This window comes from Sinocyclocheilus anshuiensis, unplaced genomic scaffold (assembly GCF_001515605.1).
Source record: "Sinocyclocheilus anshuiensis isolate Anshui unplaced genomic scaffold, SAMN03320099.WGS_v1.1 scaffold183, whole genome shotgun sequence".
Classification (NCBI taxonomy): Eukaryota; Metazoa; Chordata; class Actinopteri; order Cypriniformes; family Cyprinidae; genus Sinocyclocheilus; species Sinocyclocheilus anshuiensis.
Window position 1 is genome coordinate 3,443,354 of NW_015548309.1, and position 26,761 is coordinate 3,470,114.

The 26,761-nt window shown below is 38.9% G+C and overlaps 1 protein-coding gene across 4 annotated transcripts; it reads left to right on the forward strand.

The window, feature by feature from the left end:
* The first annotated feature begins 9,249 nt into the window (after nt 1-9,249).
* LOC107656377 (vascular endothelial growth factor A-A-like) lies at nt 9,250-21,010 on the forward strand. 4 transcript variants are annotated; one of them, XM_016444189.1, is made up of 8 exons: nt 9,250-10,169; nt 11,520-11,562; nt 12,104-12,300; nt 12,565-12,641; nt 13,088-13,120; nt 16,314-16,379; nt 18,693-18,839; nt 19,297-21,010. In XM_016444189.1, the coding sequence occupies exons 1-8, from the start codon at nt 10,002-10,004 to the stop codon at nt 19,316-19,318; spliced, it is 753 nt and encodes a 250-aa protein (XP_016299675.1). In that variant the 5' UTR covers nt 9,250-10,001; the 3' UTR covers nt 19,319-21,010. The 4 variants fall into 4 exon arrangements, with proteins under 4 accessions (XP_016299675.1, XP_016299677.1, XP_016299678.1 ...); XM_016444191.1 differs by lacking the exon at nt 16,314-16,379 and having other exon boundaries at nt 9,253-10,169; nt 18,696-18,839; XM_016444190.1 differs by lacking the exon at nt 16,314-16,379 and having other exon boundaries at nt 9,254-10,169.
* Nucleotides 21,011-26,761: the final 5,751 nt, after the last annotated feature.

Genomic DNA, 26,761 nt, shown 5'->3' on the forward strand with positions numbered 1-26,761 from the left:
GAAAGAATCAGATGTATAAAATTCCTCGTATCTCAATTGTTCAGAGCGATGAGATTAAATTGAGACATTTTCCTAAATTTCCTGCTTCTTTGATTTTTCTCCTGAGGACTCTCACGTGTTTCCTCTAGCATTTCCAAAGGAAACTCAACCATTCTACATTTGCCAAGACACAGAAGTCTGTGATCAAAGCCAGAGATTTAAATATGTCATATTTCAGCCAAATTCTTTGGAAAATCAAATGATCTGACCTATGCATCCACATTCATTTACTGTCCATATACTCTTGTGTGTCAAGAATAGTCTATTTTTTGTTTCTTTTATGAATTTCTTCAGTTATTTTAAGAACATTATTTTATTTGTCTAATAGAAAGATGAAAAGAACACAGACTGGGAAAAGAGCAATGATGAGACAAGGCTAGAGGCAAAGAAGCATTAGATCAGAAAAAGGGAGACTTTGAGAAGAAGAGAGTCAAATTGTGACTTAAATGAAAGCATTGATGTGGCATTCAGGCAGAACTGGAGTATACTGTATCTGACTCCCAATCCTGGACTCTCTCCAGCTCTCTCTCTTTGATTACGAATTCTCAATGACAGCTTTCAACTCATTCTCATTTGTTTTCCCACACAAACACACACACAGACCAGGATGTCCCACAGAACAAAGATTAAAAGAGGACTAAGAGACATATCCGTCACAGACCGCATGTGATTGTCTTTTTGTGGAGGCATAACCTCTGTAGTTATATTTCCCATCAAATCTGAATTAATTCTTGTGATAAATTTGAGCTTTTAGCTTGTAGATCAGATGTGAGTCGGAGAAATCTGATTCTTGATCAGTGGCTCCGGAGGATTCTCTGATTTCAGTGTTTACAGCAGATTAGAGATTCATAATGAATTAGGGTCTTGATTTCACTTTCATTCCAAATACAGCAAGAATAGCAACTCCGATAACCTCATGTTGTAGAGCTATGCTGAACTTTAACTCTGCAAGCGATTGGTATTGTGGACTATTCAAGGCCTTTAGTAGTTGAGCAGTCCCCATTTTGACCACATGAACTTCTCCCACACAGCTTCCACATCCTGAATGTATCCAGCACTGTTATGTGGTTTCCTGAATGGTCAATTGTCCACTTAGATCCAACTGTCATAAAATGCTTGCACAAAATTCTACAAATGGCAAAGGGGAGCCAATGACCATAACCTCTCCATAGTCTCTCTATCTTCTTCTTAAATGTATATTTCAGTGCAAAATTCTGTCATTTACACACCATCATGTCATTTCATACCCATATTGCCTTTCTGTCTTCTATGGAACACAAAAAGAGAAATAGTGAAGAATGCTAAAGCTGAGAAACTATTGCATTTGGTGTAGCTGATGTCACACCTACCATTGCATGTTTTGAATTTCGGCATGTTACTCCAACAAAGCGATGCATGGTTTCAGAAGACACTTCTCCTTTTGTTTTCCAAGAAAGTCATACTGGCTTGGAAGGACATGAGTGTGATTCAAATAATACCAGAATTTAGATTTTTGGAAACACAGCACTTTTACTTGGGTGGCAGATAATGAGGTAAGTGAGATGTTTGCTGACGTGCCTCCAAGGGTATCAGAAGGGATGGGCATGGATCTGGATCTCTAGAACACACTAAGGCCCTGTCCACACGAACGCGGTTATTTTCAAAACCGCAGCTTTTTGTATGCGGTTTGGCCGTTCGTCCACACGCAAACGTAGCACCAGGTCACTGAAACCGAAATTTTTTTAAAACTCCTGCCAGGGTGAAGATTTTCAAAAACTCCGGTTGCAGGGTCATCGTGTAGACAGCAAAACTGGAGACAGAGTTTTTGGCTTGTGACGTCGGAGTCTGCGCTGTTATCTTCGCCTACTGGAAACTTTTTCAGGCTTCTGATTGGCCAACATGGCTTTACGGTTGAGATTATATCGCCACCTGTTGGTTTGGCATGCTCTTGACAGTGCTTCATAGCATGCGTTTGCGTTTCATGTGGATGGAGATTTTTTTTTAAATGGAAGAAGGAAAAACTCCGTTTATAAAAAATACCTGTGTACGTGTGGACATGGCCTGAGATGCCATAGAGTGGGTTGAGCCTGATGAAGAAATAGACACAGACAAAGAGAAAAGGATAAGAGGCCAACTTGGCTTGAGAGATGCCATGAAGAGGCGATTCGAGCAGCAAAATACAGACTAAGCACACTTTGAGTTAAAACAGACCTGTTTCAGTAAAACTAACAAACTTGTATAGATCCCAAAATGGAACGACGCTAAACTAATATATAACTTACTGGAGGGGGATGGGAATTTGCACACATCCACAGCATCCGTCATGGCTGGTTTGAGTCGGCTCAAGACTTGTGAGCTCTGGCTGTGAGCGCTCAGATGAGAAAGACGAGAAACCCATCAGTGCGATGACAGGCCACCTAGAATGAAGTTTCACCTCGTAAAAAGATCTGTCATTATAGTGGAGGATTTGCCCCAGGAGGTCTTTGCTTTCACTGCCGCTCTGGTGCTGCGAAGACAGAAGCACTGCACTGTACACACACACACACACACACACAGGGGAAATTGGCTCCTGAAATGTGATACGCACTGTGAGGTAAGGGCCGTGATCTTTCTCTCTCACACATCCCCGCAATGAAACACATATATGTCTATAAAATCAAAAACCTTCACACATGAAAACACTTCAAAGTCCCACCTTCCCCATCAAACCGTCCATGTCTTGTTGATCTTTTAGGCTTTAGGCAAAGAAATTCCACAAAACCACACAAATAATCAACCCTCGCCGCACACAAACACAGATTTCTAAAAGAAACATCCGCTCATTACTTTCAACCTCTCTAAAATAGTCACACACATACACTCACCCTTTTCAACCAAATGTTAAAGCCTTATAAATACTTGTGAGTTTATTAAAAATCTTTGGCAATCACATATGTTTTCTACAGTTTGACCATGTCGTTGTAGCATTTTTACAAAAGTATGTATGTTTTTTTTTACAAGATTAATAATGATCTTTTCCTCGCCAAAACTTTTCTCCCTTAGAGCCAGAATGAAAAGAAAAGGCCAACACTTTTGCTTTGTTTGCTATAGAGCCCGAGTCAGTCTTCTCACATTTTAATGGAATTGTTTACCTAAACATCCAAATTGTATGATGTTTTACTAACCCTAATATCTTTCCAAACCTCTACAACCTTCTTTATTAAGTGAAAAGCAAAAGATTATCACACTGGTCTTCACCATACAACGAAATCATATAACTAGAAAATGCTATATGTCTGACAAGCCATGGCGCTCTCAGATCACACATCATGTTCTAACGCAGTGAAAAATACATCACGGAGCAAAGAGGACACTGACAACATGCCGACAGACAAGACAGGTTACTTTTGGTATGAAACTTTCAAACGTTGTCATTTTTTAAGAAATTCAAACAATAAATAGCATTTTGTGGCTCTTTAATGTGTCGTGACAGATCGCTGTATCACCTCAGTTCAAGCAGCACATGAACCGATCATCTCTTCCTCTACACTAATTATAACATCAAATAAACATGAATGAACATCAGAAGGTATCTTGTTTCAACTGCGGAAAGACATCAGCACACACCATTTTTCAAGTCCATCGACCTTAATCTACTCTCCTGTCTGGTTTTCCAGTCAGACAAATGGCAGATTCTGCATTATGATTGGTCAGTTCGCCTGTCAATCAAACTCCTGGCGAAGAGTGAATTAGTGTGTCTTCTAAAGCCATAAGATGCGAAGATGTGTAATTCCAGATTTGATGACACCATTGTAAGTCTTGTAAGTGATCTTGGCTAGGTCTTTTTTGGAGCTTGAAAGCCCCTCAACGATATACTTTCATCATGTGGAAAAGAGCACTGTGAACATTCTCCAAAATATTTCCTTCTTTTCAAATTTTGAAAGACGATGATACACAATGACAAAAATGCCATTTTTGGATGAATTTTTCCTTTGGTGTGTAAAATGACAAAGACTGGAAAAATGCTGGAATTTTAGTGTGACCACTATACATGATGGAGTAACCAGACATGCAGTATTCCACCGGATAAATTGTCATTGTGGTCAGGATGATTTTTTTTTCTTTTTAATCTTATGAGTAACTCTGCTAAAGTTCTTTTGGAGCTTATAACTTGTTTAATATCTGCCTGTCCATCATTCATAGAGAAGACTCTCCTGCTCTCCTTCCTCATGTCTGCATTAGTATTTATCTGTTACTATTTCTCCAAGGAACTTTGACCACAACATCAGAAGTCAAAGGTCTTAGGCGTAACCCCCTTGTCCAGTCAAGCAGAGAAGAATAAGGACTTTAGGAAGCATCATGTTTAGCTGATCAGTCAGGCATTTGACATTTCAGCCCAGCCTTGAATCCTGTCGCTGGAACAGACCCTTTTTCTGGAGAGCGATGATGAGGCCTAACACTGTCAGGCAGCTATGACCCAAACCAGTGAGGGGTTACTAGCGTTACCTTCCAGAAGACAACAGGGTATGTGTGTCTGCCAGAACTAATGAGACTCAGAAATCATAGCTTGAATGTGGATTTATCCATGGTCCACCCTCGCAGCCTTGATCTGCCCCAAAAGGCACTTTGTAATGTATTCCAGCATTTGTGGCACCAAAAAAACTATGACCCTAATCTTCTAGACTTTTTTCTTATCTCTCAAATTCTCTCTCAAATGTATGTGAACTGGAGAGAAGTTTGTTTAAGCATGTCTGAACAGCACTACAGCTGTAATTGGAGGCATCCACTTTCAATGGATCATTCAAATGTGTCGTGAATTTTATTGAGTTCAGGTCTGTGCTTGATTTGGTTGTTGGAAATGGTGTGTTTTCTTGTGCATGTACAAGGAATGACTGCATCTTTACAAAGTGGGTTTACCATTGCCTTCTGCCTACCTGGAAAATATCCATTACTGTTAAAAGCATTTAATATAAGAGCATGTAATCTATACCCAGACACTTTGCGGAGAACTAGTAAAAATGTAGTCTCTTCCAGAGTAGTCCTTTGGAAATCCTGAGCTTGAGGTACTTGCCTAATTTCTCAAAAACTTTATGGTTTCCCGTAAAAATACATCATGGTGTTCATGAAGACCTGTCAATAGACACGTAGTCCTAACCCATCCCACACACAAGAGAGAGAAACATATGCACACTTTAAGACTCACATAGAGCTTTTTTCATTAGCCGGAATGAAATATCTGCTGAATGTCACCTCATGGAGCGATAGTGCTTGGAGGTTTGAGTGACTGGTACTCATCTCCTTTGAAGGTATATCCAAAAGATTGGTTAAAGTTACAGATTGAAAACTTCCTTGTGTTACGCCATCTGTAATGTTAAAGGCCCGACTGCTGCCCCCTGCCAGTTTTTTCCAAACAGCTATATCCATAAAAATCCTTTCAAGTGCCATATGGCTTGGTTTTGACATGCTAGGCCATACAGAGAGCTAAGATATATGTCATGTGTTTACACATGAGTGGTATCACATACAGGGCACGTTTCTGAAATACGCTCATGTATGTTGTTCCCCGATGCCAGTCTCCTGTATTTCAGGAACAGCACAGCTATAAACACTCAGAGGCAATTTGTCATTTTTGCACCGGGTGTTTTTAGAAGATATTTTACTGTTAGTAGGTGAATCACAGGGGGATACTCATTCCTCTTCTATTAATATATCTTAAATATGAGGGGAGTGTGAGTTTTTGCCAGGTTTCTGGGAAAAGCGTTGATGTACGTGCAGCGTAGGGCTCTGCTCTTAAAGGTTGCTTCAGGTCGGGTAGCGCACTTGCCACAGCTGGAGGGGTCGAGGGTCACTCCCACTGCCAGCAAAATGGCAGTGATTTATTGGACGTTTAAGTTTAATGGCTGAATTCATCTGCCTTGTGTCCCATCCAAGAATCTGTCAGGATTTCTCTGGATGCACTGGTCAGTGCAGACAAACACACAGCGCCGAGAGCTGAGGAGAGCTGACGGGCTGAGGTTTCTCACTGTCGGTCTGGAATACTCCTACAACAGAACCACTGGACTCTTCAGTGACAAAACAACTGCTGTGAATTGTTTGAGCCACCTAAAGCGAGATTAGACATTTGTGACAACGGGTTAATATGAAGAAACAAGCTATGTATATCCATGTTTCAAGTTTAATATTAACACCTGTATTTTTTTTCTTTTTACTGGAGAACATGTGAGTGGTGCATGTCCATGCAAAAGTGGCCTCCATGATGCTAGAGCGTTGTTGGTGGTTGAGTGGTTTTTAGTGTGTTGCTATGTGGTTTGCACAAGTCAAAAGAGTCTCAATGCACGTGTATGAAGTTTTTCACTCATGTAATTTCCCACAGGGCTTAAATAAATCTAATTGCTTAGAAAATAGCATTTTGCTTGAGAAGCATTGGATGTTATATGACAAACCCCTCAAGGAAAACCCCAAAAGGATGTTGTCTGGAGAAGAATCAGAGACGTCATGAAAATACAAGGTATGTGCTTTAAGTTTAAGCTCTTCAGCTGCAGAGAACACTTGTCAGCACTGTGTTCTAATTTTGTTGCACTGACCTGTATTTTCAGTGTGCACAGAAAAATTGCTTGTAGTTTAGAAAAAACCCAAACCCTAAGCAGTCTGCTGTCCACATGCACGTACACAGTCACACATTAATGAACGTATATGTTTACACTCCTACACTTCTTGCACAATCAAATGGGAAGAGCGAGAATACATAACATATTATTGGCCTTTTCTAATGCCATATATCACTTATTTCTCTGTTTTTCTCCCCTCCTTTCTCCTATCAAATTAATCCGTCTTTGTTTTTCGTACAGTCTTAGCTGAAACCGCAAACATTGATGGATGTGGAATATGGCATCATGCTAAGACAATTATGGGTGTGTGAGGATGAATTTTACCCTGTGTTATTCTTATAAAAAGGGAAAGCATGATGATTACAGCTCATTTAAATGAAGTTGTTATATAAACCAACAAACCAGCATTAATATCTCTCACAGGAAATGCAGGCTCAGCTTCCTGCAGGATAAGCGCTGGGTGTGTAAAGATCATGATGTCTCATGATCATGAGCTCATTGTGTTGTACATGGACATGTTCAAATCATCCAAAAATTATCTGTTTGGTTTGGCACTTGCAAGGTGAGTGACTAATCACACTGGGAAAAGACTGAAAAGACATTTTCTCAGCATCCACCTACAACCTACAAAATCATATCTGAATCTATAACTTCCTCCTGACAACTATGGAATATTTTCTGACAGATATTTTCTGACTTCCTTCTCTGGATATCTGAGCTGTGCTTTTACTGGAAGTAAAGTCAGTCTAATCTGGGCCTGGCTATGAGCCATTTTATTTCCCTCTGACACGGACCTGTATGAGTGTGTGTGTGGTCGGGAGTGGCGTATGCATACAGGACTCGCCCCATACCTGAGTGAGTGGTAGTGAAGTGTAAGAGACTCTCTTTGTGAAGCACAGAACAAGAGCTGCTAAAGAACTGAACACTAGACAGAACTAGGAAATTATGATGACCGTGGAATCGAGTGGAACAGTTTCGAAAATAAAAATGCCATTCATTTTCTCAATAGAGAAATTTATTTTAAACAACAATATATGAAAAGCATTGCACATTTAATCTCTCTCTTTTTTTAACATTTTAATGCCTGTGTAGAAAATGAATGGGAAAATATTTTAAACGCAAGGCTGCTGAAAAAGCCGGTGGTCATTGTTGTGCTCTATTGAACAATATTTACATTACATTTACATTTAGTCATTTAGCAGACACTTTTATCCAAAGCGACTTACAAATGAGGACAATAGAAGCAATCAAAACAAAAAAAAGAGCAACAAATAAAAAAAAGAAGATAAATAGACGAAGGTGAATTAAAATAGAATAGAAAGTGCTAGAGTTAGAGGGTCAAATAAAGATGGAAGAGATGTGTTTTTAGTCGTTTCTTTTTCTGCAGCTGCTGAGACCTGCTAATTGGTGACTATCACCAAGATATGCAATCAGGCTGACTATCTAATGTATTTCACATCATAAATTACCTTAGTAATCTTACTCCATGCAAGAGGCTTTTGCTACACAGTCAGTGATATGGGGAGCAGAGACTGATGTTGCCAGATATGGGCAGAAAAACAAGCAACCTAGTCTGACAATATAGCCCATAAAATAAATGTCTTGCTTCACAAAAACAAGCCTACATAAGTGACCCCAGATGTTTGTGATTCTATGGATATGTGGTTTATGGATTAAGGGGAATTGCTTGACTTTGTTGATCTGATTTATGGTAGTATAATAAAAGCAATAAAAAAATATGCGACTTTATGCTGGTGGCGACAGTGGTGTTCTGGAGTCCCGCATCGCAGTCGGTCTTTTCCTACGCACACGCGTACGCGCGCCCAAACACCTGTACGTGGTGATGGACACACACACACTTACACATGTGATCACGCCCTCACTACCTAGCACGCTTCCCGTTTTACACGCAACCTTGCAGATGACCGAGAAGCCCCAAAAAGGCGTCAGCGCTGCCGTCAGGTGATGCGGATGATACTCAAACAGCTATTACGCACATACTGTAGACCGCTACGCTTCTGCACGTACAACCATGCATTACGCAGCGGGTATTAGGCATACTTATTATAGTTAATTCATATATATATATATATATATATAGGCCTATGTGATATATTTTTACATTTTCAAATTTTATAAATTAACTATATAAAGATCATGCCCTATTTCATTCTATCATTATGCAAAAAGGGCAAGGCATTTCGAAATTCAGATTTTTCTTTTTTTCCTTAGTGGTGGTCTGGTCTCTGACTTTTGAGCTCAACTGTTAAGCGTACAAATATATAAAATATAATGTACATTCATTCTGTAACGATGGCTCACTAGGCTATACACTGTGTCGCTTTGTATAGCCTATATTTACTTACCAAAAAAAAAAAAAAAACGGAAATGCTTTAATGATAGGCTATATTTTGAAGTATAATAAAACTATTTTGAATTTGACTTGAAATTATTTTATTAGAACATACGCAGTGCTAGTCATTTATACAGCGTCGCCATGGACAACAGTCATTATTCAAAATGATCTGACCGGGACTGACCAATCAAAATGCAAACTTGCAATAAGAGGAATATAACTGTTGGCTCAAGTGATTAAACGCTAGCCACAATGCCCGTTTTATAGCATGCACCTAAACATAACTGATGCCAGTCCGCTGTAAGCAGATACCGACATCTCGTTTCTCTTTCAGTTATCATTTGAGGGAAGATCTGCGCATTGACTCAACGCTGAACGCCCGAGAAGTCCACGCTGACACCACTATGGCCACGCCCATCGCGGTGACTCGTCCAATGGCGTGGATTCAATCGCAGAACTGACCGACAGCTGAAGCTGTTCGTTAAAACCGGGGAACGGCGGCGTCGCTGATCATTCATAACGGCAAGAGCGAGACGACAAATCCAACAGGAAGCGGAATTAAAGCAACGTTCATTCGTAGGGACTAGAAGTGCGCTTGGATTTTGCATTCTCTTCTCAGCGCCTTTGTGCTCCCACTGGTATCACTGTACGCGCTACTAATAAAACACAGTGTCGGCAATACTCAGATCTGTATCAGAGAGTGAGTTTCTGATCCATTCTGCGTCCCATTCCCAATGAACCCAATGCACTTGGAGACGGGCGGCAGGCTAAGCATGGGATTACTTTTGTGATGTGGATTGTAATAGCCCTGGAAGAAAGTTTTAGTTTACTTTTCAACAATGTGAGAGGACCTGCGTCCTGGATTCTCATATTTCTGGATATTCTGAAAATAATCGGCAACAGCTGAGAGACGCTCTGACACACTTGCCGTGGATCTCAATCTCTCTGTCTCTCTCAGGTGTCTGCATGCGTGTTATGGGACCAACATGGGACCCTCGTTGCCCCTATAGGTCGGACCCCTTGTGAAGAAGCCTTTACTCATGTCTAACTTGCTTTCCGAGACCTTTACCAATGCGTTTGCTAAAGTCCGCCTATCATCGGATAGGGTTTTAAAAAGATTTATTCGCCTTATAAATTTAATCATGAACTTTGCCGTTCGCGTGCTCCAGTTATTTCTTGTGACGCTTCTGTATTTTTCAGCTGTCAAGGTAAGTTTTAGATGCCTGTGCATGTATAGAGAATGCACCCGACGTATTGGTTGAAATGTAAATACTGTTGTTTCGAATGTAATGTCCCTGCGCCACTATATTGGACGTCCTTGTGTGTCCCCTTGCGAGGTCATTGACCATGTCTTGCCAAGCTATTCAAAATCACTTGAACAAGCAAATCGGACCAGCCGACAGTGAGCCATTTAACTCTGTAGACAGGATACAACCGGGGGAATTCAACGACATACACAATCAGAGTCCATTCAACAGTTTGGAAGTTTGTTGTCGGTTTTGGTGAAGGCCCTATCATAGCCTCCTTAGTAATATTATTACGCTTTAAAGACGCAGCTACAGTCTAGCGCTTCAGACGGACCGGCTAACAACATATTCGGCCTCTGGAGATCACAATGTAGAGATATCATAGTCATTTAAGTTATGATTTGAGCCAACCTTCAGAACATTTTAACCAGAGAGACTTGTTCTTGATGAAATTTGAAGTGTTATATTCAAGGACATGCATAAATACAAATAGTTAACCATGCAGTTTGATGAGAAGTTTGTACTTAATGCAATGGAATAATGTGAAAAAATATGTTAAACCATATGAAACCCAAGAAAAAGCTAAGCCGGTCTGTTAAAGTGAGTAAAAAGCTTCATTGAGAAATGCACACGGTCTCTCCATGGAGCTTTTTGCGAAATCTGAAGTGTCTGAGATCTGAAATGTTCACAGCTCGCTAATGCAGAGTCCAAGTGACAGAAAACTATCAAGGCCAAGCCTAAATCAAGTCTAGGGTCTTTCAATAATTGATAGTTTTCTGTATTCTATAGATTAGTGTTAGAAACCCTGTTGCACAACAATTAAAAAAAAAAAAAATATCTGAAAGCTCAATTTGTCTTTCACGTTATTTTCATGATTGGCACCTTTTTATCTGTTATCTTTAGTCTCTCATTAGGAGTCAAAGTCATATCTCTAGTGAACTTCTTAAATGTCAGGGTTTTGCAACTTAACCTGAGTTAACTTGAGTCTGAGTTTCAGACTTGAGTTGTTGATAGGTTTACTTGAGTTACATTATATTTTAAAAATGCAATGTTTAACTATATACACAAGCCAGAAAAGAATAATTCTTTGTGATAGCTAACATTATTAAATTTTATGATGAACTTTGACTTTGAAATGAAATTAGGTAATTTGTTGCATCATCTTAAACCTGTGGTAATGCGGTGGTTAATAACTAGTCAAACCCGTTGGGACTCATGTGACTAACAATTATGAATTAATATGTACAACTGTACAGTTGTATAAATATAAATTTCTGACGAAAATGTCTTCTTCTTTTTTTTTTACCACAGAGTGCCTACATACCCAGGGAGGGAGGCAGAAGCACATATGATGGTAAATTTCTTCTGGCACTCAATGGTGTCATCCAGAGATTGGACATGTATAGATTCACTGAGTATAGCGCCCTCTGGTGGACGGGTGAAGGAACGCTTCTATGCCTTTAATCAAACTGACACTGCATAGTTTCGGATAAATTTGTAGTATTTATTAGAAGCTCTCAATCCACTGTGGTTTGTAATACTTCTCAACACACAAACCTCCAAGGGATCATTTGGAGTAAGCATTGCCAGACCTCTCATTGCTCAATCTCTGCTAAACTCAGAGAACCAGACACACAGCTGCACAGAACATACACACAGGCTACTTAAACATGTTTTGGGGTGTTGTTTTTTTGAAGTTCGCAGAGCGCAACACAAGGAATGTACATGGTACAAATGGACACCACTCAGTAACAAATTCCTAGAAGGGCTCCCAAATTTTCAAACCGTGTTGGCCTTGGATAAGAGCAAAGACCGTCTCGCTCTCAGTGGTGCAACTCTTGGCTTACATTTTTGGCAAAAAAAGAGACTGATTTCCCCTTTTCTTTAACTTGCAGTGGTGCCATTCATGGACGTGTATAACAAGTCTCTCTGCCGTCCTCGGGAAGTGCTGGTGGAAATTCAACAGGAATACCCTGATGACATAGAGCATATCTTCATCCCGTCCTGTGTGGTTCTCACCCGCTGTGCTGGGTGCTGCAATGATGAGATGATGGAATGCACCCCTACCGTCACATACAACATTACCTTGGAGGTCAGAGACCCCTAACTTCCAGACTGTTGCTCCCTTTTTCTCTCTATTTTATTTCTTCCGCTATCCGTCTGAATCTTGTTAAGTCTACTTTTTGGAAACCCTACACTGCTCTGCTTTGTCTCCCACACTCAAACCCTTTATCTCTCTCTTTTTGGCCAAGCCAACAGGGTTTCTCCTCAATAAGAGTAGCCAATTTTTAGGTAGTGTTTTACGTAACACTGTCTATGATGTGCTGTTTTAACGTGTTATTGCTTTCTTATGTAGATTAAAAGACTGAAACAGCTCCGTCATCAGGGTGAATTTTTCATGAGTTTTGCAGAACACAGTGAATGCCAGTGTCGGTAAGAAGCCTCATTTCAACACACATACATACACACAGATACTTTTTTTATAGCTAATTATACAAATACAAATCATGTTCTTACCCCTTAAGAAAACCTTTTCCATTTTTAGAATTTATTTTATTTATTTTTATTTAGAAATAATTGTTACTCTTGAACAAAAATGAAGACTTTTTACTGAAAGGAAGATTGTCACCAAAGAAAAGCTGTCAGATTTAACCTTTGGGGACAATTTTATAAACTCACCCACTTCCTTTTGTCTTTTATTATTGGTCTGCTATTATCTGCTCTATAATTGTATTTCTAGCTGTATTAATATAACTGAGGGGTGTAAGTGGACGTTTGACCACCTCTGTGTGCAGGTCTTTAATTATAAGTGTGTTTGTTGCGTGCACACAAACAAACGTTCACTGAGGTAATGGGATGCTTTTTTGTTGCTCTTTCAGGCTGAGGAAAGATGTTCTGGAGAAAAAAGAAAAGTGAGTGTTGTTGTTCTCGTGTGGTGATGTTGTATGTGTGTGCATGCTTTTGCTCTCGCTCTATTTTGTCATCTTCCCCTCCATCAATCTCTCTGCCTTTATCTCAGTCACCCTTATCTCCAGCTAGGTGTATTCCTTCCTGTTTTCCTTTTCTTCCTGGTCCTTTCATCTCATCTCCCTGCTTTTCATGTTACATAAAGCCATAAAATCTGATCGTGAGAGAACAGTGGAGCTCTTCATTGTTGTTGAACCAAGCGAACAGGTGATTTAGATCTGGAAAATCATTAGTGGCACAATTGTCAAACTAAAGCTAAGCAAAAGCTAGGACTGGGTGATATATATATATATATATATATAGAGAGAGAGAGAGAGAGAGAGAAAGTATACAATATTTTTGCTAGCAATATAAATGTAGATAATATTGTGAATATTTTTTTTATTTGACCGTCATGTTTTCTAAAGAAGTTCTCATTGTGTGTTCCCAAGTTTGAGAACATTAAGGCCCGGTTTCACAAACGGGGCTTAGCTTAAGCCAAGACTAGGTCTTAGTTAAATTAAGATATTTAAGCAACTTTTACAAAAATGCCTTAGAAGAAAACATTACAGGTGTTCATCTTGACACAGAACAACGACACTGACACATTTTAAGTTAAGTCAGAGCAAGATATTTTCAGTTGAGACAGCTCAAACATGCATTTTAGTCTGGGACTAGCTTAAGCCTTGTCTGTGAAACCGGGGGTTAGACAAAGATTTTTTCCAAAAGTATTTATTTCAGTGAATCAGTTCAGCTCTGATTCAGCCATTTGTTTATCACTCAAAAAATAAATGCATTCAGTGCTTTAATGTATTTAGTTAAATTATTATCTCTTATAATAATACATATACATTCTTCCTAAATAGCCTTTACTTAGTGAAAAATTGTGTGGTAAACATGCCTTGTTTATTTTAAAGTATGTATTTACTGTATTTTACAACTACAATGGCTGTTTAGTTGAAATGATTGCTCCACTTTATGAAAGTCTTTACAGAACAAATATATGGAAGCTTATTTACTTAAGGTAATTGTGACTTTTATCTCACAATTCTGCCTTTTTCTCTTCACAATTTGAACTTTATAAATAATATAAATTCTGAATTGTTAGATATAAACTCACAATTCTCAGAAGAAAAGTCTGAATTGTGAAAATTGCGAGAAAAAAATAAAGTCTTGTTTCTGCCATGAAATAAAAAATAAAAAACGGTTAATGACTTTTTATCTTACTATTCTGACTTTTTTTTTTATTGCAGTTCTAAATATATATTATTATTATTATATACAGATGTAATTTTTAGCTATATTGCCCATCCCTAGCACAAGACCAGAACTACTGCTTTTGTTAAAGGGGTCATATGATGCGATTTCAATTTTTTCTTTCTCTTTGGAGTGTTACAAGCTCTAATCGCCAGATCGGCTTTCACCGTGAACAAAGCGGAGTCCAGCCCGGGGTCGTCACATGTGGTTGCCGCAGGCATCACAATATTGTAAGGGACGTAACATTTCCGTCACACGCTTGAGGAATTCGGCCAATCACAACGCACTGGATAGCTGACCAATCAGAGCACATCTCGCTTTTTCAGACCGATGAGCTTTGTAAAAATCGACGCGTTTCAGAAAGGCGGGGCATAGAGGAGAAACAATAATGTACAGTATGTGGAAAATAATGTGTTTTTTGAACCTTAAACCGCATAAACACATTTCATTACACCAAATACACAAAATAATGTTCTTTTTAGCAGCATCATATGACCCCTTTAATGCAACCGTCTATAGATACTCTCTGACCCTTACACTACTGTCTGATCTCACTTCCTGTTTGATGTCTTCATGTCATCGCACGTTGGGTTCTTGGGTGTAAATTCAGCACCTCAGGTGTGTAAAGAGCTGCGTGAACAGGTGTGCGAGTTTCACCCGCTAGTTCAATGCCCTCGCCCCACATTCATCTCTAAGCTCTGCTTTATGATCTGAGGTTCACTGAGGTAAGAGAGGGATTTGTCATCTCTGAAGTGTCTTTACGTCAGGCGATAAGACAGTGTTTTGTGCGTTTGCTCACGAGGCCGTTTCCACTCGTCAGAGATACCGCAGCGGTCAGTCAACCCCTCTCTGATGACTCCCTCTTGCCAGAGAATACGGGCCGAAGTGTTTAAAAAGTTTACTGAAGTTGACGCTATTGCAGAGGGTGTTGATCTTGTGGCTGATGTGTTACGGGTCAGAGGTTATCTCAAGGGGGTTAAAAAGTTGAAATGCTTTCTGGTTCTGGTAAACAAGTGGCCCTTTGACACAGAAGCTGTTCCTCACTGTGTTCAAAGACAACTGCCTCATAACATGATTGAATCTGACCTCTGAAAACAATAAATGTAATCATAGATAATAACCCGCCTGATGTGTCAACGGTACAGTCCTGATGTTCTGTTTAAAGAGCTTCAACTTCGTAACATTTGTAAGAGACGCCTTTAAAAATGTTTGAAAGCATTGACTTAATTTTATGAATCATTTCATAGTCTCAATTGCATCTCTATTGGACATCTTGCAATTCAGTTATTTTCATTGCGCATTGAAAAACCTGTATTGGTCAACCACTAATGCAAATCACCATATACTGAACCGCGGTACTTCAGTTCGTACTGTGATTGTGAGATAGGGGAAGGTTCACATTCTTGCTGTCTGACGTGATATGCCAGGATCCTCTGCTTTTTGAAAGATAAATGGATGCGTATGTCGCCAATACTTTGTGTTGATTTGCTGATTGATCAGTATTCTGATTAGAAGTCGCTAAAATGAGAGTTAAAACTCACCAGTAGATGTTGAGCTTTGGTTCGGAATGAATCAGTTTGCCTGGAATCCTTCATACGTTACTGAAGCTTTTGAAGATTTAACGTCTTATTTATTGCAATGTCTTCGCGTGAGAGAATGTGAAGAATTGACAAATTTCCCCAGAGCCTGGCTGGCTTTTAATTTCTAATTCACGTCTCACGGAGTTTGCTATTGTGTCAGGAACTTATACAAGTATAAGAAGAGACATGTTTGCTAATGTTTCCATCTGGATCATTTTAGCACTACGTTCTTTGCAAGCTGTGTTGGATGATCTTTTGCAACAACCCCGATTCAGATTTTGTTTCTCGATGTTCTTCTTTGTTTGTCATGTTCCCTTTACAGAAAACCCCGGAAGGGCAAACGCCAAAAGCGAAAGAGAAAGAAAAACCGTGAAAAAAAGCGGGATTTGTACGTCACCTCTGCGTTCGCCTCCTTTCACCTGCACCTGAGTGTGGCACTCTTGGTCGTCAAATTAATTTGGGAGGAGATTTTATGCCTCCTTTAATCAGTGCATTCCTGTCGGACGTTGTTAATTGCCATTAATCCATCAGCTCCTCCGCCACTTAATTAAAACTGACCATCCCACAAAACCACATGCCCGATCTCTGCTTTCACAGAGCTTGACTCACTAACGCCGAAGCACATGCTAAAACCATTAACATTGACAAGTTTGGTCAAATTGTTTAGGACTTTTTTTGGTACAAATCGAGTAGAGCGCATCCACCCGCTTTTTCAGTCAGAATTATTTTCCCATTAATTTTCTATTCATTCTCCTTGGGCATTTCAAAAACTTCATCTGTAAAGATTGCTAAGCCTTCAACCAAACCAAGACGGGACTCTTCCCGTCAAACCATCACAGGACTACAACTTTTGATTCGAACGAAGAAAGTATTTGGAAAATAGTAGTCTTTTCTGAGAGAATGAACAATTCATTCCATGCAGCGTTGTGAATGATGTAATCCAAACAATAGCCACAATACACTAACAAGTCTGACAAGTCAGTGAATACAAGCGTAAAATAAATTATACAGAGACGATTCATCTTATATGAGATGTTTGTTGCAAAATAATCAAATATATACATTGATTGCGGGTGTAGAAGCTTCTTGGATTTCATCATTAGCAGTGCTTTATGGAAGTTGTCGATCAGGGGTCTCAGAAGCTATCTTTTGAAAGAGACTTGTTCTCATTTCCAAGGTTGGTTTTCAGGTTCTCATGATCTCGTTTAAGGATTGTAACTAGTGCAGCGCTTCATGGGAATTCAGAAATGAAAAATCGCAAATGCACCATCTGCAAAAGCACCACCCCTTAACAGCCTGTGAGCTCATAGGTCTGTCTGTTTTTTAATGGAGAAAATGAATGGGATTTCTATTTCTGGAACCCTACAGTTGAGCTCTATAGGTTGTGCCCAATAAATCAAGCTCTATGATTGGAGGAGGTGGGCAGTGAGGAGGTAGCCGACATACAAACTCACCCGATCCACCCAGCATGGCTTTCAGTCGATGGTACTAATCTATTGCAATATTTGTGTTGGAATCACAAACTTGTTTGTGCTGCTTCCTGTTTTTGGAATGTTTTTTGTTCTCACAATTGTATTAGGACTTACCGTCATCCTCGCATCGGTTATGTCCTCTCTGACATATGAGAAGCATTGTGTGAGATGGTTTTTTTAATTAATTGCTGTGAGTTTGGTCTTGTCGTGCTTAGTGAGCTCTGCCGCACAGCATTACGAAAGTCAAACAGCCTGTTTACTTTGGTGCTTCTCCCAGTAATTGGGAAATTAATTGTGTTTCAATGAGAATGAAAGAGCAAAGAAATACGAACATGGGGACAGTCTGCTCCTGTGGGACTGATGCTTTTGAGGTCAGTATTTTTCTGAGGGCTGGGGTTTGTGTTTATATATAAAAAGTGAAATTAGATTTGAGGCTTGTTTAGACAAAACAGCATGAAAGTAGTTATTTTGCACCACAACTATTCACACTGAATTTTTGACATTCCCCAAGAAGATTTGGATTTCAAATTTGGATGTAAAATCTTATTGTGGCCAGAGCTGTGACTTAATGCTCAGAACATCGAGATGCTTATGTGGGTTGTGATTTATAATGTGTAAAATAAAATCTTGTGCATGTTTTTCATGCCAAACGTTCATACTTTGTGTAAAAAGGTCTTAACACTGCTGTGAATTGAAGTTAGGGTTAAATGTAGAATTTTAGACTGTAGCTTTGATAAGCCTGTCCTCAGAGAAATATTGGCTTCAGATAAGGTCAGTTGGCTCAAATATGTGTGAATCTTCCTCTTGGAGTCCAGCGTCTTTTACTGTACATGTGTCCCGATGACCCTGATCCAACACTACAAACAGCAATAAACAGAAACACTGGATTTTCATGCACTGCGCTCTCTCTGACTTTTATTCCATTATGCTTTTCTGAAACAGATTATTGTTGTTTTCATTATTTTCTTGCATCAACTGAGCTTGCTGGTGCATGGCCACTTTCTGCCTAATGTCAGCTATTCACACTCTATAAAACCCTCTCGGACCCTCAGAAGGGGCAAAACCCCGTTGTACCAGACGAGGGTGGCTCAAAAAACGTACTGCTTGACTTACCGAGTGCTTGTGTGTGTGTGTTTGAGTGAAAGTGTTTAATAATATTTGCCATGACTATGTGTCAGCTGTAATCTCCCCCAATCCTTTTCCTTTTCTCGCATTCTGTCTCATTTCAGTAGTCAATGTGAGCCTTGCTGTTCTACATGCTCTGAAAGGAAAAGAAGGTTGTTTGTTCAAGACCCCGAGACGTGTCAGTGCTCCTGTAAACACTCTGAAGCCGACTGCAGGTCTAGACAACTAGAACTCAACGAAAGGACCTGCAGGTGTGTTTGTGAATCTACACTTTCTTGTGTATCTACACGTTAGTGCAAGACTGGCTTTCCTGTTTCTGTATTGTCATGTGCATCCCTTGACAAAAGATGTGTTGCTCAAAAGTTGCACTTTGGAGACAAACGGAGATGTTTGGTAGAATGTTCATGTTGCCCTTTTCCATACAAACAACTGCTGCTTCTTTAAATATCAACTAATTTCTCCTAAATTTAGTTTAGTTTATGTATGGAAAAGAGTGTAAAGATACAATTTCATGAGAAATGTAGGAGTTGTTTAAATCCGAGTTCAGTTTAAGACATTGATGCATCTCTTCTGAAACTATAGAAGATACTTTGTGAGAAGGAACCTTTTTGGCAGAAACCTTGAGCGAAGGTTTAATATTCCTGTCTAGGGTGAATAATTGGAATATTATAGAGATTTCATTTGTGATTTTTCCACTTACTTTCCCAGATGTGACAAACCAAGGAGGTGAACCGAACCGACTTGAGAATGGACTCTGACATGAAGGAATATTTCACAATAATTCACAGCACTTTGAACTTTCAGCTTTGAACTTTGGTCTAATTTTTCCGTCCCGGAGATATTGAGCGAATGAAGTGAAGGGGTTTGGGGGAGGTGGAGGGCTAATAGTCAATTAAATGTTCTCTCTGTATATTTTCATGATATTCGTGTGTGCGTGTTAAGCGAAGCGAGAGACTAAAAGCACAGGATTTGATTTGCTGCTAAATGGTCTTCGGAAAAGACCTGCGTAATAGTTTCTGATCTCGGCTGGCGTGCGTAAAGTCGTACTCGAAATCACTCAACGAAACACATCACTGGATTTGGGTCTGCTGTGCAGTTTTTCATGTGAATCTAAAGCGCAAATGAAATGTTTGGAGGACTGCAACAATTCGCCAGCATCCACTATGCGCTGTGGAATCATTCCTCCCAGTACGTGAACACTGAGAACAATGCGTGTGTTTTTAGAGATGGACAAATGACTGGAGTTTTGACGGAAGACTGAACTGATTCTGTCATTGGAAAGTTGCCATGGAAACCCACTGGCCGCTGTGGTAAATGTTTGCACCAGAGCTCTGACCTTGACAAGGCAAACCTAAGAGGATTTTGGTCATATTCACTCCTTAAAGGGATATTAATTCTTTGACATGTTTGGAAACCACTTTGTGTAGATCGTGTGATTAGATTCCATGCTTCCACACTACTGGGGATTTAAGATGACGATTTTGTGCTAGGTCTTTCGTTGTCGTTCAGCTAGTCTTGGAATTTTAGTCCAAATCTGTTCCCTTAAGCAATTCAGTAATTTATGATTTTTTAGAATATTTTCAGTATTCTATCTCTTTGTATTTAATTTCACCTATTTATGTGCAGTGTTATGTTAAGATGGATCTTCTCGCCCTTTATTGTCTGCAAACCTCCACGGCTGTCCGGAGTGAAAAAAAGCTTTTCATCCTGTTTTATTTTCCGTAGATGAACAGAGAAACATTCCTAATACTGATCAGTGAGTTGTGTTGCCAACTGCCTTGACTTTGCCGCCTTGCTGCAGATGTGTGTGTGCCGTGTGATCTCTAACAAACAAACCGTGTAAATGTGATTTCGTGTGTGTATGTTTGAGCGCGTGCATGTGTATGTTTTGGCGAAACAGTACTGATGTCAGTGTGACATACGTATTGAATAACAATATAGCAGCCAAATGTAAATATAGGCCAAACCCACATCACCATTTACTTCTACTATAAGATCTAACAAGCTGAAACAGTATGATCAGATGTGGTCTGACTTGATTGGAGTTTTACATTATTTATTTACTCTATGTAAATATGTTGAATATTAACATCTTTTTTGTGTCTGTGTAATGTAGTACAGCATATTTATTTTCAAATTATATTGCTCTTTTTCTATAAAATTGTTTAAACTCTTGATGTGTTAAGATTACACGAAAGCACCTTGCATAGCTGTTGGTTTGGTTAGTATTTATTAATTGCAATATAGTATTCAGTGTTTAGGTTCCTTTTGAAGTTATCAACCAGCTATTTCTTACAGATTTCAGAAGTAGACAGTATTCTTGAGGAAAGGCCTGTTCACACCAAGGACGATAAGTATAAAGATAACGATAAGGACTAGTTCTAAAAATCGCTCTCAATATTAAAGAATAGCAGAGTCCACACCACAGCTATAACGATAAAGGCACAGGGAAACGATATTGTTGGAATCACTTTTAGAATGATTTTTTCCAGCTGATGAACGATAAAAGATTGACGCCCAATCAGAATCAATCGAGACAAGCATGTGCTTAGAATAAACAGATGATATCGTCCGCTGGTGTGAATAATATAGTGTGAACGGGCCTTAACTCATTACTCCAGAAGCATTATGGGCATTCAGGAGCATATCTGACCTTATTTCTTGTAGGTAAACTTTTACATCTTGAGGTCCAGCCACCTTGAATCAGATGAAAACTGTCATCATCTGCCCTTTCAGTTCAAACTGTTCCCAAAAAAACGGATGCATGATGCTCCTGCATGTCCCTATTTTATAAATAGGAATAATTGCTAAATTTCTTGATACATGCTGAAAAGTTTTCAGAACAGCTTTATATATTGCACTTAAGTCAAGAAATGCATATCACTGTTAGGCCTAAAAACAATGATTGATTATTTTATTATTTGTTTTAGTTGTGGCCTAGAGTTGCATCACTTAAAAACTATATTTTTGTTCAGAATGTGTCCTCCACGTGTTTCAGTTCAGTCTCGGAGAACATTATGTTGGAATGTTTTGGTTTGTTGAACTCTATAAAACATACAAATGTTCAACTAGCCGTTACCATTCCAGAAATGTCCCATCCGTCTCGCTAAACCTGAGCCGACAGGTCCATGTGATCATCAGAACGGCAGCCATCAGTAGATCAGTGTTAATGAGGCTTAGGTTTAAGAGCGGTTTGTGGAACAGTTTGCAGTGTTTGTTTTGAAACAGCTGATTTTAGCCTGAGCGGCGCTTCGCTCATACTAGATTAGCCGATATGTTTGACATAATATAACCACGTGAAGCACTTAAGAGCAGCAGCTTTGCACTACCTATGAAATATAAGATAATCCTCTTGCCACCCTCCCCCCACCTACACAGTCCCCTCGGCCGCTTAAATACCCCAAGAATGTTGTAAGTGACTTAAGCTGTGATTAGAGGAGGAATTTGGGGCTGGCAGGTTCACGTCTCCCATGTAAACCGTCAATTTAGTTGGATCTACCAGTGAACTTTACCCCATCAGTTTAACTTAGAGTTAAATGGCATGAACCGGGTGGTTGCAGGTTTAAATCCCAGATTTTTTATGCATTTTGTCCAATCAGTGAGGAGGAGGTTCATTCTCAGTAAAGGTTGCCATGTCCCCATGACTTGTTACTGATATAATGAACTAGATACTGCACTTAGTCATGGTATTTGGTAACACTTGACAATAAGGTTTCATTTGTTAACATAGGTTAACTACATTAGTTAACATGAACTAAGAATGGACAGTACTTCTACAGCATTTATTGATGAATTTCAACATATACTAATACATTTGTAAAATCAGAAGTATCTGTCACACTTTATTTTGCTACATGCACTTTTACAAGTTGTTTGAACTGAAATGTGTGTTGGCAGTGTGTGTACACAACCACCCTATAATGATAAAAATCCACCCAGTGTTTTTTTTTTAAATCTGGTTAAATGTTTTCCCCTTTCTCAAATCGAGCCGATCTCAGATGCCTGTCTGTGTGACGTCACACAGACAGGCCCCTCCCACGATAGTTTGATTGACAGTAGCGTTTCAGCACAGACTGGACTGGCGTCTATCTTAGCTCCGCCCTGAGTGAGCTGTCATCAGTCCGCCATTGTTTCACTGCTGGAGCAGATGTAGACAAGAATGACTCCTAAGCGATTGAGGTGTTCTGTTGTTGGATGTAATAATGAACATAGCAGTCGTCATTTACTCCCGACATCTGAGCCGCTGAACTTGCAGTGGATTACATTGGTTTTGAAGGGAATGCGCCCCCGATCTACATAAATGCATCTGTTCGCGCGAATCATTCATGATCCAGCCTCATCTACAGAAGAAGTGAGTATAACAATTCTGGCTATTATCTAACTAACTAACTAACTACAAACGAAGACTTTTGCCTCAATAAACTCCTAATTACTGCTTAAAGGGGTCATATGACGTTGCTAAAAAGAACATTATGTTTAAGGTAGAAGACTAGTTAGGTACGCAGGAGCTAACCCATTAAGGGCCTTATAGGCAAGTAATAATATTTTGTAACTGATACGGAACTTAATAGGTAGCCAGTGCAGAGACTGTAAAATTGGGGTAATATGATCATATTTTCTTGACCTGGTAAGGACTCTAGCCACTGCATTTTGGACTACCTGTAGCTTGTTTATTGAAGATGCAGGACAACCACCTAGCAGTGCATTACAATAGTCCAGTCTAGAGGTCATGAATGCATGAACTAGCTTTTCTGCATCAGAAACAGGTAACATGTTTCGTAACTTGGCAATGTTTCTAAGATGGAAGAATGCTGTTTTTGTAACATGGGAAATATGACTTTCTAAAGACAAGTTGCTATCTAATATATGTATGTATATGTATGTATGTATGTATGTATGTATATGTATGTATGTATGTATATACGTGTATATATATATATGTGTGTATATATGTGTATGTGAATATATGTATGTATATATATATGTTTGTATATATACACAGTCTTACACATCTTGACATTGATTTTTTTTAGTAAGCGGTCATAAATTGGTGCCATGTGTAATTGTCATGTCGCTGAAAATAAACTGGAATTTACCCTCGTTTCCAACAGTGTGGCGTGACCAAGGTCTGAGTCTTTAAAAATCAGAGGCAATCCACACCCTACAGTAGAGACGTGCACTCTGTCAGGAACATACAGTCGTTCAATGGCATCATTACTCATCTGTCCATGTCTCACACCTGTGTGTGTGTGTGTGTGTGTGTGTGTGTGTGTGTGTGTGTGTGAGCATCAGATAAGGTGCGTTGTGTGTGAGAGAGAGAGAGAGAGAGAGAGCATCAGATTAGGTGTGTGCTCACTCACACATACTGCTAACCACCATTAAGTCATCAATCCTATAAAACATGGCTATATTTAATATTTTTTTATGATATTTTTGATATTTTTAAACCTGGGTTTCAATGCAATGGGTACAGAAAAGCTTCATATTTAATTTTGAAAATGTGTTCGTTTTTCTCCTCCAACCTCTGAATTTTGTTTAAGAAGATAATTATTATGCATTAAGCTGATGAGGGAATTTTGGTCAAATGTGATGTAGGCATGGAACATATCTGTGAAATGACTCCAGTGTGGAGAGAAGCCCAGGACTGATCATCTTACTGTGAGTGTTAAGTATGAGCAAGTCATGCTTATTTTCCCTGTATCTGGCCTCTGAACCTCTCTCTCCTTCCCCGTCTTTCTTACACCAAAGATAAACGAGCAGTTTTTCTTAATCACACATTTTGGAAATGGTGTAAACAACCAGTGAACACTCATTCAACATCTGCAAGACTAAACACAGTCGTCTACACACACACACACACACACACACAAACACACAGAGACTAATTCTCTCATTTGCATTGAAATAAACACTCGGGCTTTCTTTAGGCTGTCTTGTGTGTCTCTTTATACTCGCTGGATCTCTGAGACTCTTGAGTTTACCGTGTATATTCAAGTCTTTGCAAGGCTTGTTACACCTGAAATTGAAAGCTCAGTGTCATGAAGCCCTGGGTTATCTTATTCCACACTTTCATACTTTGTTACTACTCTGTTTAGAGAACATTATTAAAGACCAGATAACTTCAAACGAACATTCTATTAATGTTACTGGAAGAATGTTTGTTCATAACTTGCCATAACGTTCTGAGAATGTTTCCTGTTGGCCGGTCAGTCACTGTTTACTTTTTCCTCTTAGATGCTGAAACTAAACAAAGTGTGTGTAAATGTCTGTGCAATTGTACAGTGTGATGAATATTTAATATGAAAAGCACTGAAACAGTTTACTGTCTGTTGCTAAACAACTCGCCATAAAATGTTAGTGCAAAAACGGTTCTAACCAACCATGAAAAATGGTTAAAAGTGACTTTAACTCCATTTAAAAGATATTAAGTGCAGCGTGAAAAGCTGTTTTGTGTGACTCATCATTAACTATTTTGGCTTTAGTGAGTAAAATAGAGAAAAGGAAGCAATGTGCTTGAGAAGAAATTGAAAAAAAAAAAAACTTCTCACTGTCTCTTAAGTCTTTTTGAGGTTTGTATGTTTTTGGATCTGTTTTAGGCCTGAGTTTATTTCTTTGAGTGACAGTGTGTAATATTGTGTGTGTGCTGAGAGGACTCTTTAGCACATGCTATTGTCTGGTATATTGTCTGATTTCCCTCTCATGTGTGATGGGGTGTTAGTGAGTGATTAGTCTGTAGTGTTGCTATGAGACCAGTTTAAGGCATTCCACACATATTCCATCTAATCCTTCATTCCAGGCTGTTAAAATCATTGACTTGATCAGTGTCTCCTCAGAGGGTTGAGCTGACCCCAGTGTTTCTGTGTTTGGGGGTTCCCACATTAAAGGTGATTGAAATCATTTTAATAGTAAAAAAAAAAAATGCTCTCATCATTTTTATGTGCATGCGTATGTTCATTTGTGTTTGGAAGAGAATTTGAGAATTTTTCGTTTGTGAATTGAATTGAATGATTCTGACTACTTTAATACAATAATCACTTCATCCTGTCTGGATTCAATAATTTGTATTAAAATCAGCATATATTAAAGTAAATTAAAGTACTACACTGTAAAATTCAATCAATCAATAAGTTGCAAATAAAACAGATTATTGCAGTGTATTTTACAAGAAACTAAAACAAAATAATATAATAAAATATTAAAATAAATAGTCAAATTATATATTTTATCAGTGTTCCATGATGTGTTAATAATGTAAACTTTAAATAATATGTATTTTTATTGTGCTATAATTATGGGGTGTATTTATTGTCATGAAAAAATGAAAATGCAAATACACACACACACGGTCCTAAAAATAGGCTTTCTTTTGCTTCAATACTTATTTACATTTTTTTTTTTTTTTTTTTTTTTCTTGATTTTGGGGTGAATTTTGACTTAAATGTGTCTTGCCGGTTTCAAATGTACGGTCCTGCCTCCCAGGACAGGGCTTTGATTTTCCTCACTAATCCTTCAGTTATTTGCACCATGTTGCTTATAATATTTTGCTCATAATTAATTACATAGATTAGCCCTTAATCAGCTTGCACTTTTTTCACATTGATTTCTTTTTGCTTTTTTTACCAAATGAGCAAGCTAGAGTCTGTCATGACATGTTTAGCTGAATCAAAGTAGCCAGCCGTTTTGTGTCAGCATTAGGAATATCTACAAGCTTGTAGGTGTCGTGATTCAGATTTTTATACCATTAAAGCACTGGTGACATCAATCAACATTGAGCGATACAGCTTATCAGAGCTTACCTGAGGTGACATGGCTGCTTCCAGACCAATGCTGGGGTCGCAGGTGGAAACGCATGATTTTATGCAGTGAGGGATCTGTGCTTGGGCAGTTGCTGAGATGCACACTTCTTACACTTTTTTTTTATTTATATATTGTTCGGCCACATGCAGAGGGAAATGTGTTTATGTGTTTATGTGTTTAGTGAACGGCCAGTTGAAATAAAGTGTTTTCGAATGTTAATGTATACTCCGTGAAATCAGACGTACACAACACTCCTACACAGAGTATGAATGTTTACAGCACACCATATACAGTGTGATGCCTCATAAAAGAACTTTGTAGTGTGTGTGTGTTTGTTTGTGTATCTACTTAACAATATTTTAGGGACAAATTTGTC